The 14,019-nt window shown below is 43.3% G+C and overlaps 1 protein-coding gene across 1 annotated transcript in view; it reads left to right on the top strand.

The window, feature by feature from the left end:
* The window catches only part of adgrd2 (adhesion G protein-coupled receptor D2), a 415,295-nt gene that overhangs the window by 22,029 nt on the left and 379,247 nt on the right, over nucleotides 1–14,019 (top strand). The window contains exon 4 of the mRNA XM_034169723.1: nucleotides 5,060–5,683. Within this exon, the coding sequence (XP_034025614.1) occupies nucleotides 5,060–5,683 (624 nt within the window). The remainder of the gene's footprint in view (nucleotides 1–5,059; nucleotides 5,684–14,019) is intronic.

Below are 14,019 nucleotides of genomic sequence, written 5' to 3'. Positions count from 1 at the left end.
CCGCTCTCCACCAGCACTGTCTACAGTGCGAGTGGGGAGCTGTTGACCCTGACTGGGGATGTTGTTGGGCGGTGGAAGGAATACTTTGAGGATCTCTTCAATCCCATCAGCACGTCTTCCGAAGAGGAAGCAGAGACTGGGGACTCAGAGGCAGACTAATCCATTACCCAGGCCGAAGTCACCGAGGTGGTTAGAAAGCTCTTCGGTGGCAAGGCTCCTGGGGTGGATAAAATCCGTCCTGAGTACCTTAAGTCTCTGGATGTTGTGGGACTGTCTTGGCTGACATGCCTCTGCAACATCACGTGGCGGTCAGGGACAGTGCCTCTGGATTGGCAGACCGGGGTGGTGGTCCCTCTGTTTAAGAAGGGGGACCGGAGGGTGTGTTCCAACTACAGGGAGATCACACTCCTCAGCCTCCCCGTTAAGGTCTATTCCAGAGTACTGGAGAGGAGAATTTGACCGATAATCGAACCTCGGATTCAGTGGGAGCAGCTCCATCGGGTGCTCTAGGGTTCATGGGAGTTCACCCAACCAGTCCACATGTGCTTTGTGGATCTGGAGAGGGCGTTCGACCGTGTCCCTCGGGTCACCCTGTGTGGGGTGCTCTGGGAGTACGGGTTCCGTGGTCCTTTGCTAAGGGCTATCCACTCCCTGTACGACCGCAGCAGGAGCTTGGTTCGCATTGCTGGTAGTAAGTCAAACCTGTTTCCAGTGCACGTTGGCCTCCGCCAGGGCTGCCCTTTGTCTCTAAATCTCTAAAACTTGATAAAACCTGTAAATAATAATCATGTTTATTGCCACTTTTCTTCAGACAAGTAAGGGGATGGAAACATGAACATTTCCAAGTCGCTGAATATGTCTTGGACTTTATTTCCATCAATTATGAAGAAATACAAAAGTTTCTTTCACCAAAACATCAACCCTAGGCTTTCATATCAAATGTACTTTCTGTCAAATTGTAGCGGAACTTTCAGGTCTTCTTTTTAAGAAAATCCTCCTCTACAACACTTCATCAGGAAGCTGGGTTTTATATTTTTAATTAATTTATATCAAGTTTTAGATATAAATTCAGTTCATATAAGTTCAGTTTGAGTTAAGGAAGATAATTTTAGAAAAAATGTATTTGAAATGGAGTAAACAAATTAAAATGTGTTAAATACCAAGTGTTCCAATACTTTTGAGGGCAACTGAGAAACACTGAGGAGCAGCATCTTACATCTCATATATAGGCCTGCTTCAAGGCCACCTCCAATCCAACGACCCACAGAGCATGTGGAGGGGCATCAAATGCATCACGGACTACAAAAACAATGTAGCACGGTGCTCTGCAGACCCAGTGCTCCTGGACACTCTGAATGCTTTTTATGCGCGTTTCGAGGTGTCCAACACCACCACCCCGTCCCGAGTCCCTCCCTCCACAAAGACCCCCCAGTCAGCAAAATCACTACAGCTGAGGTGAGGAACGTGCTGCAGAGGATCAACCCCCGAAAGCCCCGGGGCCCTGATGGAATATGAGGGAGGGTCCTTAAAGACTGTGCACACCAGCTGTCGGAGGTTCTGGCGGATATATTCAACACCTCTCTGTCTCAAGCCAGAGTTCCGCCGTGCCTCAAGACATCAAGGATAATCCCTGTGCCAAAGACCTCTGCACCATCCTGCCTCAATGACTACAGGCCAGTTGCACCCACCCCCATCACCACAAAGTGCTTTGAGAGGCTGGTGATGAGGCACCTGAAGCAGACTATCGATGTGACTGTAGATGAACACCAGTACGCGTATAGGCAAAACCGGTCCACAGCTGATGCCATCTCCACCGTGATGCATCAGGCCCTCTCCCACACAGAGAACAAGGACTCCTATGCAAGGCTGCTGTTCCTGGACTTCACTTCTGCGTTCAACACTATCATCCTGCAGAAACTGGTTTCCAAGCTGGCTGAACTAGGAGCCCCCTCAGCACTGTGCAACTGGATCCTGGACTTCCTGACTGGGGGGCAACAGAGTGTCAGGATCAACACCACCTCATCCGCCACTATCATCCTGAACACTGGCTTACCCAGGGTTGTGTGCTCAGTCCACTGCTGTACACATTGATGACCTTCGACTGCAGAGCCCAGCACAAGAATAATCTTGTTGTTAAGTTTGCAGACAATACAGCAGTGATTGGGCTCATTAGCCAAGGGGATGAGAGCGTACAGGCAAGAAGTGGAGAACCTGACACGATGTTGCGGAGACAACAACCTCATCCTCAACACCCAGAAGACCAAGGAGACAGATGTTGACTTCTGCAGGTCAGCCCCCACCACCCCCTACCCCCCTACATCAACGGAGCAGCGGTGGAGATTGTCTCCTCCATCAGGTATCTTGGAGTCCACCTCTCCAAAACTCTCACCTGGCACACCAACACCACAGCTGTCATCAAGAAAGCCCACCAGTGTCTCTATTCTTTGAGGAAATTGGGAAGGGCCGGACTGAACATCGAGGTCCTCAGGGCCTTCTACAGCTGTGCAGTGGAGAGTGTCCTGTCCTGCTGCCTCCCTGTGTGGTATGGTGGCTGCACGGTGGCATAGAAGAAAGCGCTGCAGCGGGTGGTGAAGTCTGCACAGAGGACCATCGGATGCACCTTACCATTGGGGACATCTACATCACCAGATGTAGAGCCAAAGCTACCTGCATCCTCCGAGACTCCACCCACCCTGCGCACAGTCTGTTCACACCCCTTTGCCCGGATGCTGTGCAGCATCTGGGCAAAAACATCAAGACTGAAAAACAGCTTCTACCCGAATGCTGTTAGACTGTTGAACAGTTCAACATCCACCACCAAACTGTGAACATTGCACTACATGCACATTGTCACCTTCTTAATACTCTAACGCTGCTGCTGCTGACCCTGTGCCTTGTGTATATATATTCTATGGCTGCAGGGGTGTGCATATTGCACATTGCAAAAGTTTGTATTGCAAAAGTTTATACAATAGGTTAGGTTAAAAAAAAAATTGTCCCAGTTAACTACACCAAGACCTGGAGAAACTGCATTTCGTTCTACCTGTAAGGGTCGAATGACAATAAAAGTGAGTCTGAGTCTATGAGCAGCAGATAAGAGAATATTTAGAGTGGAATCCTGCAAATGGTAATACAAGCATCAAATCTGGCACAAATAATCCATAGACATGAACTATTTTATAAAAACTGATTGGCCACTTGAATTATCAACAGGCAGCCAGGTAGGGGTCAACTGAAGAATTACACAGGGGTCTAAGATGCTCCAATCATATATAAAACTATACCACATTATTTGCCTGATCATAAAGATTCCAAAAAGGTATAGTTTGGACAGTTTGTGACTGAATGTTATGGAATTCAGAAGTAAAACAGCATTAATGGTGTCAAAGGTCAGTTTCAGTTTGTACAGGGGTCAAAAGTTAAAGTTGCTCCATTAATTTTGCTCCAGCTGTATTTGTGCTGAATTTGATTCTTGTATCACCATTTGAAGGATTGTTTCAGTTATCTGCTGCACTAATAAGCCAACAACAATAAGCCACCCAAATTAAAGGAGAAATGCTGCTTTTAACAACCTGGACCTCATTTCTGACATAAAATACAAACGTTTACTCACCAGTATGTTTGGTGTGATTAGAAGTCCACAGTTCAAACAACGTGTTCAGTGTTCAGTTCAAATCTGAAGCAAACATTTTTCTTCTTCTTCTTCTAAGGTGGATTAGAAATTTTTGTGGTGCACAGCACAAACTCCTGGACAGGAGGAACCTAGCAGTGAATGTGACTCACTGATTGTGTGGTGCCGTGACATGTCAATCATCTGTGTCCAATCAGATTTCAGGAGAGTCCAGCGAAACCCCAGCCTCCTCTCTAGCTCCACCAATGCCAGGAAGTGTTTGACATTTGAACATTTCCTGTTTCACTGTGACTGAGAATTTGGCACTTCCTGTTTGAGTGTGAGCTTGCCACTGAGTTCCCGCGAGATTCCATGGGATCTCGTCTGTCAATCCAGGAAGTGTTTGACATTTGAACATTTCCTGTTTTACTGTTATTTGAAAATTGGCGCTTCCTGTTTAGGACGCCCTGTACCATGAGTGAGCTTCGTGCCCCTGCGCGATGCTTCGCTCATATTATTATCATTATTATTTTTAATATTATTCTTTTTTTTACTTCAATTTTGTCATTTGATTTTAAATGAAAACAATGGAAATGTGTTTTCACTTTCTTGTGTCATCCATGTACATTTAACAAATTTACAATTATATTATGTACTTACATTGAACTTACTAAAAAAAAAAAAAAATCACTCACCGCACTCACATTTTTAATGTAAATATGACTTACTGCCCCCTGCTGGAATGGCATGTGAGTCCAGAATGTAGTTGGCAACATCCATTGTTCATTGTTGTTAGCTAATATCTGTGGCTTCTCCAAAAATATTAGTCCTATCAATGGTCAATTTTGGCTCAAATGTTCATCTTTGACACAAAATACATGAGCATACCAAATGGCAAATGTCAGTTTTCTACAGTTTCTCTGTGATTGAAGTCTCACACACTCACACACACACACACACACTCAACTATATGTTTATTACGTTAGTCAAATTTTTGAGAATCTGATGTGTCGGCCGGCATCATAATGTGAAAGCTCTCTAACATATGCACCATCTGAACCTATCAGAAGGCATATTTTTATTGGGATTGATTACTTTTTTTTTCATTTTTGTTGGTTAATCAACCTTCTCCAAATTTGCCACACAGCATCATCACCTTCACCTTACTTATTTCATTCTACGAGTTTCTCCTCCTCAGGTTTTTATTTTCAAATGTAGAACAAAGCAGCTGAATTGTGATTTTATTATAGCACTGATGAAATTCATATTGTTGAAGTACACATTATGCTGAGATGAGCATATGAGCTATTATGGCACCGTCTGGTCACTGCAAAGCCACCATACAAGCTGTTGTGTGTTTAAAAAAGATTTTAAGGAGTTTGTTCAATAAAAGAAATGCGTAATACAAAAGTAAACATCATTTTACAGTGTTCTTCTCTGTTTCTTTAGATTTAAAATTCTCAGCTCTTCACTTCCCAAAAGAGTCACATGAGGGTTTTGCTCGTGTCAACATTTCCTTCCCGGCCCTGTCCTCAGTGAGCGTCTGTGTTCGTGTTCAGTGGGACCCAGAGTGGACTGAGGTGTCCACTATCTTCTCCTATGCTGCACCTGTCTTTACCAATGAGTTCCAGCTCCGAGGTCAGCTGCAGGAACGCATCCGTCTGGCGCTCATCGTCCATGGTCAACACCTGCCATACAAGGCTTCCTTCTCCAATGATGGAACATGGCATCATATATGTGTCACATGGCGCCGTGTCAACAGCCACTGGGCTATCTATGTAGATGGTGAAAGAAAGGACATGGGTTCAGGGAGAGACACTCCCAGGGATATCCACGGTGACGGTATACTTGTTTTGGGACAGGATCAAGACTCCTTTGGAGGGAATTTCACAGAGCCCTTTGTTGGCAACATCACAGACATGAATGTTTGGAATACATATTTGGAGCCTAGGCATGTCCTTGCTCTTAATGCATGCATGCCTATGACCCAGGAAATACTATACAGCTGGGATGTTGATGACCTAAGCTGCCACCCAGTGGTCACAGAAGTGCAGGCGCTTCTTTTCTGCCCAGGTGGGTTACATTCTGATTAACCAATTTATCATTCTGGTTTTCAAAGGATTGCAGTTTCAGATACATAATTGTTTACATTAAGCAAGTTTGATTTTATACTGAAGCTTTTCAAAAGATTGAATACTGGAACAAGGTAACTCATGGCTTAGGATTCCCCACCATTCATCCATCCATCTTCCATGCCTGCTTACGTCAATTAAGGGTCAGGGCTGGAGCCTATCCCGCCATATATTGGGTGAGACACAGGGTGCACCCTGGATGGGAGTTTTTTTTAAACTCACACTCACAATCAGGAAAAGGATGAGTGCACATGTGCACAGATGCAGCACAGTTCTGTATGGCCCAAGATATCATAGGGTGAGGATTGTGTATGGGTGTTTCTTTAACTAGCACTTTGGCTTTGTGAACTTGTTGAAAAAAATACATAAAAGAACACATTTGTCACAGTCTTTCAAGTTTATCAGCTTTATCTAGTTTTAATGTCCAATAGATGACATACTTCTATCAAAAGATAATTGATAATATTTAACTTTTTTTTTTTGACCACTACTCATCAAATGTCATTTTTACCATATCTAAATAATAGCAGGATATGTGTTACTCACTCTGTAAAAACAGGACTATTTTCATAACTTGTTTTATCTGATGACACATTTTTACAGTTATTATACATTTGTGGCCAATAGAATTGGTTGCTACATATGCATCTCGTTTTAACAAGGGCACCATTGTGCCCTGTTAATGGCAGGAACTGGTAAACTCCTGTCCAGACACTAAGCAAGCAGAGGGGTGAATGAAAAGAGAGTTTATAGAACCCATGAATGTTAATAGGTTTAGTGTTAACACACATCTCAGGCCAGGAGGGTCGATCCATGGCGGTCTTTGCAAGGTGGCAGACAAGCTGGGTGCTGTTTCAAGGGTGAGATAGGTCCAGCAAGAAGGCAGGTGGTGGGGTTTCAAATGTGGCAGGAGTGGACAGCAGTTGGAATCAAAGTTTTGGGACTGTGGCTGTGCAGAACCATTCAAAAGTGTTCAAAGGCATGCACATCCAAACCACATTAAGGGCCCCTTCACACATAGTGCAATGTTTTGACGAAGTGCACACTTAATGAGCATGATGCAGGAATTGTGTGCAAACCATGTGAAATCATCCCTGCCTCTAATGCCTCTTACACCTGTTGCTACAAGTATTTGCGCACAACAGCAGCTGAACGACAGAGTGTGCGCTGCGTGAACCCATCGCACCCTTTCACGGCAGGTGTCAGCCAGATTCCAGGTGACACAGATGAACATCGAACACCGCTCACATGACACTTAGAAAATGTGTGACCAGTCACACTCTTGGCACGATAACAGACTGCAGACAACCACTGTCGTACTCACAGAGAAATTTGTCTAACCCTAACCCACGAGTGTGGCTTTGGTGTGTGCACTGAGAACTGACAGGAGGTGTGGCTATGACAGGAGCAGCTGTGGTGATCTGTCATTCTGGTCATTCCAGCTGGACAACACCTACTGTGTCCACTGTGAGGCGCGTGTGTCTTATTGCTGTACTATGTGGACATAAATAAAAACATATCGCTGTGGCGACAAGCTGCAGCGAGTGAGCGTGCGCACAGTCTGCCAGGATGAAATGGATCATCCAATCAGAACATGCAGTGGGCGATCCTGTTCCACATGTTCCAAGTGCTTGCTCACAGGGGGTCGTTTTGACCGTTGGGGTTTTACATCATTATTGTATGGCCTTGCCTTACAATATAAGGCGCCTTGGGGCAACTGTTTGTTGTGATTTGGCGCTATATAAAAGAAAAATAAATTAATTAATAATGACGCAGTGTTTGTGCTGCAGTGCGCTGTCCACAAAACACACGTGTCAGCAGAACACGCATGCGGCAGACTGGACACACCTGACCAGTAGATGTGGACATGACCAGAGCACACTCCTCATGTCATTTCATGACGGTATGTCTGTGACCATGGGTCATCTACAGATGAACAGACAGAGCATATTTGTATTGCTCGCTTGATAAATGTGGTGTTTTTATATGGTGTGTGATTTATTTATTTATTTTTGTAATACTTCCATGTCCTTTCTGATGTGAGGCAGATTCCCTCAGGTTTCAAAGAACAGCTCCATAGCTTAGTGGTAAAGTTGCTGACTGGTAATCAGAGCTTTTAGAAGGTGTGGGTTTGCGTCCAGTGGGTGGTATGTGTTTTTCTTTTTTTTTTAATTTATTTCACATAAGCGACACGATGTGGTGCACCTCGCACTGTTCCAGCTTGAAAGACACAGTCGCGTGCACGAGCTCTCGCATCGGGATCGTGCATGCCTACCAGTCGGTGCAATGTTTTGTGGTGCGCAAATTTGAACTGTTTCGTACTGTTTTGCCGTATTTGTCCAAACGTCATCCAAACTTCACACTAAGTTTAACACTGGGTGCTGGGCAGGACTGACTAAATGTTCAAGCAGAAAATGTCTGCAGACCAGTCACACTCTTTATTTACAAACCAAGTATGTGATATCAAAACAAATCAAAGTGTAATTAATTTAGATTAAAAATGGGTGTTGTAATTAATTATTCTAACTTAAATTATTTTGACAGTCATTATTACATTTTATTATATTATTGACATTGAAATGCATCCCACTTTCAAAGAAAATGTTTTTGATTACTTTAATATGACTCTATTGAGGTACATTAAAAGTTTTCAGATAAATCATATTTATCTTCATTGTAAGATTATGGGACAGTGGTAGAACAGTTATTAATAAAGCCTACACAATTTTGGAAATAGAGAAAAAAATCAAAATGGACTGATGGTAAATGGTTTCTAATATGGTTTTATTGTTAACAAAATAAGATGGATTTGTCTAAAATCATACATATGAGGTCTGTTAGAAAACTATCCGACCTTTTTATTTCAGTCGTGTGACTCGGATAGTCACACGACTGAAAAGCCACCGAAAGCCGTCTGAATCTTCCGAATGGTGCAAGAGCTGGGCATGTTACAACATGTCCTGTGAGACCAACACGGAGGTGTTTTTGTCCCGCGCCATTAGCGGCTCCATGGCGAATTCCTCCGCTCCTCTTTCCATCACAAAAACTCCTGTAACAGTGGAATGTGCCGAAAAAGTGGTATGTCCCCCTCTTCTGCCATTTCTGTGGTAGTCAGATGACGTCCCGGATCAACACAGCATTTAGTTTGGAAATGATCTGGTCGTTTCAGCCTGTCGATTGCCGCTCGGAGCGTGGCGCGCCCTCCGCCATTGTGTGCCGTCTTTAAACCAGTTGTAACACTCCTTAATCTGTGTGATCCCCATAGAATCGTCCCTGAAAGCCGTCTGAATCTTCCGAATGGTTTCCACCTGGCTGTCTCACAGTTTCTGGAAAAATTTGATGCAGCAAAGCTCCAAATCATTCAGACATTTTCCTCACAATAAAAATCAGACGAGGGGGGTGGACCACTGCTCACTCAAAGCGTGCTCACAGGCGAATGACGCAACCGACAGGCATGAAAAAACTCACGCATGCGCACGAAGGTTCAAGCTTGGCTGATGCAAGCGCACGTTTCAAATCCATATAGTTTTTGCAAAAAATCAAAAGGTCGGATAGTTTTCTAACAGACCTCGTATTTTTAAAATCATTACCAAAGGACCTGTCGTGTGTTACCTGTGCTGCTCCACAGCCTGTCCAGTGGATTTTTATTTTATTTTTTGGCACTGTTGTCGTGTGTTACCTGCGCTGCTCCACAGCCTGTTCAGTGGATTTTTGTTTTGTTTTTTGGCACTGTTGTTGTGCGTTACCTGTGCTGCTCCACAGCCTGTCCAGTGGATTTTTATTTTGTTTTAGCACTGTTGTCGTGCGTTGCCTGTGCTGCTCCACAGCCTGTCCAGTGGATTTTTATTTTTATTTTATTTTTTTAGCACTGTTGTCGTGCGTTACCTGTGCTGCTCCACAGCCTGTCTAGTGGATTTTTATTTTGTTTTAGCACTGTTGTCGTGCGTTGCCTGTGCTGCTCCACAGCCTGTCCAGTGGATTTTTATTTTTATTTTATTTTATTTTTTAGCACTGTTGTTGTGCGTTACCTGTGCTGCTCCACAGCCTGTCTAGTGGATTTTTATTTTATTTTAGCACTGTTGTCGTGCGTTGCCTGTGCTGCTCCACAGCCTGTCTAGTGTCGGATTCCCTGTTTGGGAATCCGCTAGCTTAGCGTAGCTACTAGCTCTTAGCCGTTTTAGCATGGCGGCTTCTCCTGTCTCTCCCTTACTTTTCTGCTCTGGGTGTGAAATGTTTAGTTATTCCTCGGCCTCTTTTAGCAGTAACGGTACTTGTAATAAGTGCAGCTTATTCGTAGCTTTGGAGGCCAGGCTGGGCGAATTGGAGGCTCGGCTCCGCACCGTGGAAAATTCTACAGCTAGCCAGGCCCCTGTAGTCGGTGCGGACCAAGGTAGCTTAGCCGCCGTTAGTTCCCCCCTGGCAGACCCCGTGCAGTCGGGAAGGCAGGCTGACTGGGTGACTGTGAGGAGGAAGCGTAGCCCTAAACAGAAGCCCCGTGTACACCGTCAACCCGTTCACATCTCTAACCGTTTTTCCCCACTCGACGATACACTCGCCGAGGATCAAACTCTGGTTATTGGCGACTCTGTTTTGAGAAATGTGAAGTTAGCGACACCAGCAACCATTGTCAATTGTCTTCCGGGGGCCAGAGCAGGCGACATCGAAGGACATTTGAAATTGCTGGCTAAGGCTAAGCGTAAATTTGGTAAGATTGTAATTCACGTCGGCAGTAATGACACTCGGTTACGCCAATCGGAGGTCACTAAAATTAACATTGAATCGGTGTGTAACTTTGCAAAAACAATGTCGGACTCTGTTGTTTTCTCTGGGCCCCTCCCCAATCAGACCGGGAGTGACATGTTTAGCCGCATGTTCTCCTTGAATTGCTGGCTGTCTGAGTGGTGTCCAAAAAATGAGGTGGGCTTCATTGATAATTGGCAAAGCTTCTGGGGAAAACCTGGTCTTGTTAGGAGAGACGGCATCCATCCCACTTTAGAGGGAGCAGCTCTCATTTCTAGAAATCTGGCCAATTTTTTGGGATCCTCCAAACTGTGACTGTCTAGCGTGGGGACCAGGAGGCAGAGCTGTGGTCTTATACACCTCTCTGCAGCTTCTCTCCCCCTGCCATCCCCCTATTACCCCATCCCCGTAGAGACGGTGCCTGCTCCCAGACCACCAATAACTAGCAAAAATCTATTTAAGCATAAAAATTCAAAAAGAAAAAATAATATAGCACCTTCAATTGCACCACAGACTAAAACAGTTAAATGTGGTCTATTAAACATTAGGTCTCTTTCTTCTAAGTCCCTGTTGGTAAATGATATAATAATTGATCAACGTATTGATTTATTCTGCCTAACAGAAACTTGGTTACAGCAGGATGAATATGTTAGTTTAAATGAGTCAACACCCCCGAGTCACACTAACTGTCAGAATGCTCGTAGCACGGGCCGGGGCGGAGGATTAGCAGCAATCTTCCATTCCAGCTTATTAATTAATCAAAAACCTAGACAGAGCTTTAATTCATTTGAAAGCTTGTCTCTTAGTCTTGTCCATCCAAATTGGAAGTCCCAAAAACCAGTTTTATTTGTTATTATCTATCGTCCACCTGGTCGTTACTGTGAGTTTCTCTGTGAATTTTCAGACCTTTTGTCTGACTTAGTGCTTAGCTCAGATAAGATAATTATAGTGGGCGATTTTAACATCCACACAGATGCTGAGAATGACAGCCTCAACACTGCATTTAATCTATTATTAGACTCTATCGGCTTTGCTCAAAAGTAAATGAGTCCACCCACCACTTTAATCATATTTTAGATCTTGTTCTGACTTATGGTATGGAAATAGAAGACTTAACAGTATTCCCTGAAAACTCCCTTTTGTCTGATCATTTTTTAATAACATTTACATTTACCCTGATGGACTACCCTGCAGTGGGGAATAAGTTTCATTACACTAGAAGTCTTTCAGAAAGCGCTGTAACTAGGTTTAAGGATATGATTCCTTCTTTATGTTCTCTAATGTCATATACCAACACAGAGCAGAGTAGCTACCTAAACTCTGTAAGGGAGTTAGAGTATCTTGTCAATAGTTTTACATCCTCATTGAAGACAACTTTGGATGCTGTAGCTCCTCTGAAAAAGAGAGCTTTAAATCAGAAGTGTCTGACTCCGTGGTATAACTCACAAACTCGTAGCTTAAAGCAGATAACCCGTAAGTTGGAGAGGAAATGGCGTCTCACTAATTTAGAAGATCTTCACTTAGCCTGGAAAAAGAGTTTGTTGCTCTATAAGAAAGCCCTTCGTGAAGCTAGGACATCTTTCTACTCATCACTAATTGAAGAAAATAAGAACAACCCCAGGTTTCTTTTCAGCACTGTAGCCAGGCTGACAAAGAGTCAGAGCTCTATTGAGCCGAGTATTCCATTAACTTTAACTAGTAATGACTTCATGACTTTCTTTGCTAACAAAATTTTGACTATTAGAGAAAAAATTACTCATAACCATCCCAAAGATGTATCGTTATCTTTGGCTGCTTTCAGTGATGCCGGTATTTGGTTAGACTCTTTCTCTCCGATTGTTCTGTCTGAGTTATTTTCATTAGTTACTTCATCCAAACCATCAACATGCTTATTAGACCCCATTCCTGCCAGGCTGCTCAAGGAAGTCCTACCATTATTTAATGCTTCAATCTTAAATATGATCAATCTATCTTTGTTAGTTGGTTATGTACCACAGGCCTTTAAGGTGGCAGTAATTAAACCATTACTTAAAAAGCCATCACTTGACCCAGCTATCTTAGCTAATTATAGGCCAATCTCCAACCTTCCTTTTCTCTCAAAGATTCTTGAGAGGGTAGTTGTAAAACAGCTAACTGATCACCTGCAGAGGAATGGTCTATTTGAAGAGTTTCAGTCAGGTTTTAGAATTCATCATAGTACAGAAACAGCATTAGTGAAGGTTACAAATGATCTTCTTATGGCTTCGGACAGTGGACTTATCTCTGTGCTTGTTCTGTTGGACCTCAGTGCTGCTTTTGATACTGTTGACCATAAAATTTTATTACAGAGATTAGAGCATGTCATAGGTATTAAAGGCATTGCGCTGCGGTGGTTTGAATCATATTTGTCTAATAGATTACAGTTTGTTCATGTAAATGGGGAATCTTCTTCACAGACTAAAGTTAATTATGGAGTTCCACAAGGTTCTGTGCTAGGACCAATTTTATTCACTTTATACATGCTTCCCTTGGGCAGTATTATTAGACGGTATTGCTTAAATTTTCATTGTTACGCAGATGATACCCAGCTTTATCTATCCATGAAGCCAGAGGATACGCACCAATTAGCTAAACTGCAGGATTGTCTTACAGACATAAAGACATGGATGACCTCTAATTTCCTGCTTTTAAACTCAGATAAAACTGAAGTTATTGTACTTGGCCCCACAAATCTTAGAAGCATGGTGTCTAACCAGATCGTTACTCTGGATGGCATTTCCCTGATCTCTAGTAATACTGTGAGAAATCTTGGAGTTATTTTTGATCAGGATATGTCATTCAAAGCGCATATTAAACAAATATGTAGGACTGCCTTTTTGCATTTACGCAATATCTCTAAAATCAGAAAGGTCTTGTCTCAGAGTGATGCTGAAAAACTAATTCATGCATTTATTTCCTCTAGGCTGGACTATTGTAATTCATTATTATCAGGTTGTCCTAAAAGTTCCCTAAAAAGCCTTCAGTTGGTTCAGAATGCTGCAGCTAGAGTACTGACGGGGACTAGCAGGAGAGAGCATATCTCACCCGTGTTGGCCTCCCTTCATTGGCTTCCTGTTAATGCTAGAATAGAATTTAAAATTCTTCTTCTTACTTATAAGGTTTTGAATAATCAGGTCCCATCTTATCTTAGGGACCTCGTAGTACCATATTACCCCATTAGAGCGCTTCGCTCTCAGACTGCGGGCTTACTTGTAGTTCCTAGGGTTTGTAAGAGTAGAATGGGAGGCAGAGCCTTCAGCTTTCAGGCTCCTCTCCTGTGGAACCAGCTCCCAATTCAGATCAGGGAGACAGATACCCTCTCTACTTTTAAGATTAGGCTTAAAACTTTCCTTTTCGCTAAGGCTTATAGTTAGGGCTGGATCGGGTGACCCTGGACCATCCCTTGGTTATGTTGCTTTAGACGTAGACTGTGTTTCATAATTATTGTATGGCCTTGCCTTGCAATGTGGAGCGCCTTGGGGCAACTGTTTGTTGTGATTTGGCGCTATACAAGAAAAA

Source organism: Thalassophryne amazonica, chromosome 5 (genome assembly GCF_902500255.1).
Source record: "Thalassophryne amazonica chromosome 5, fThaAma1.1, whole genome shotgun sequence".
Taxonomy (NCBI): Eukaryota; Metazoa; Chordata; class Actinopteri; order Batrachoidiformes; family Batrachoididae; genus Thalassophryne; species Thalassophryne amazonica.
Note: the sequence above shows the minus strand (reverse complement) of the source record. Positions and strands in the feature narration are given on the sequence as shown.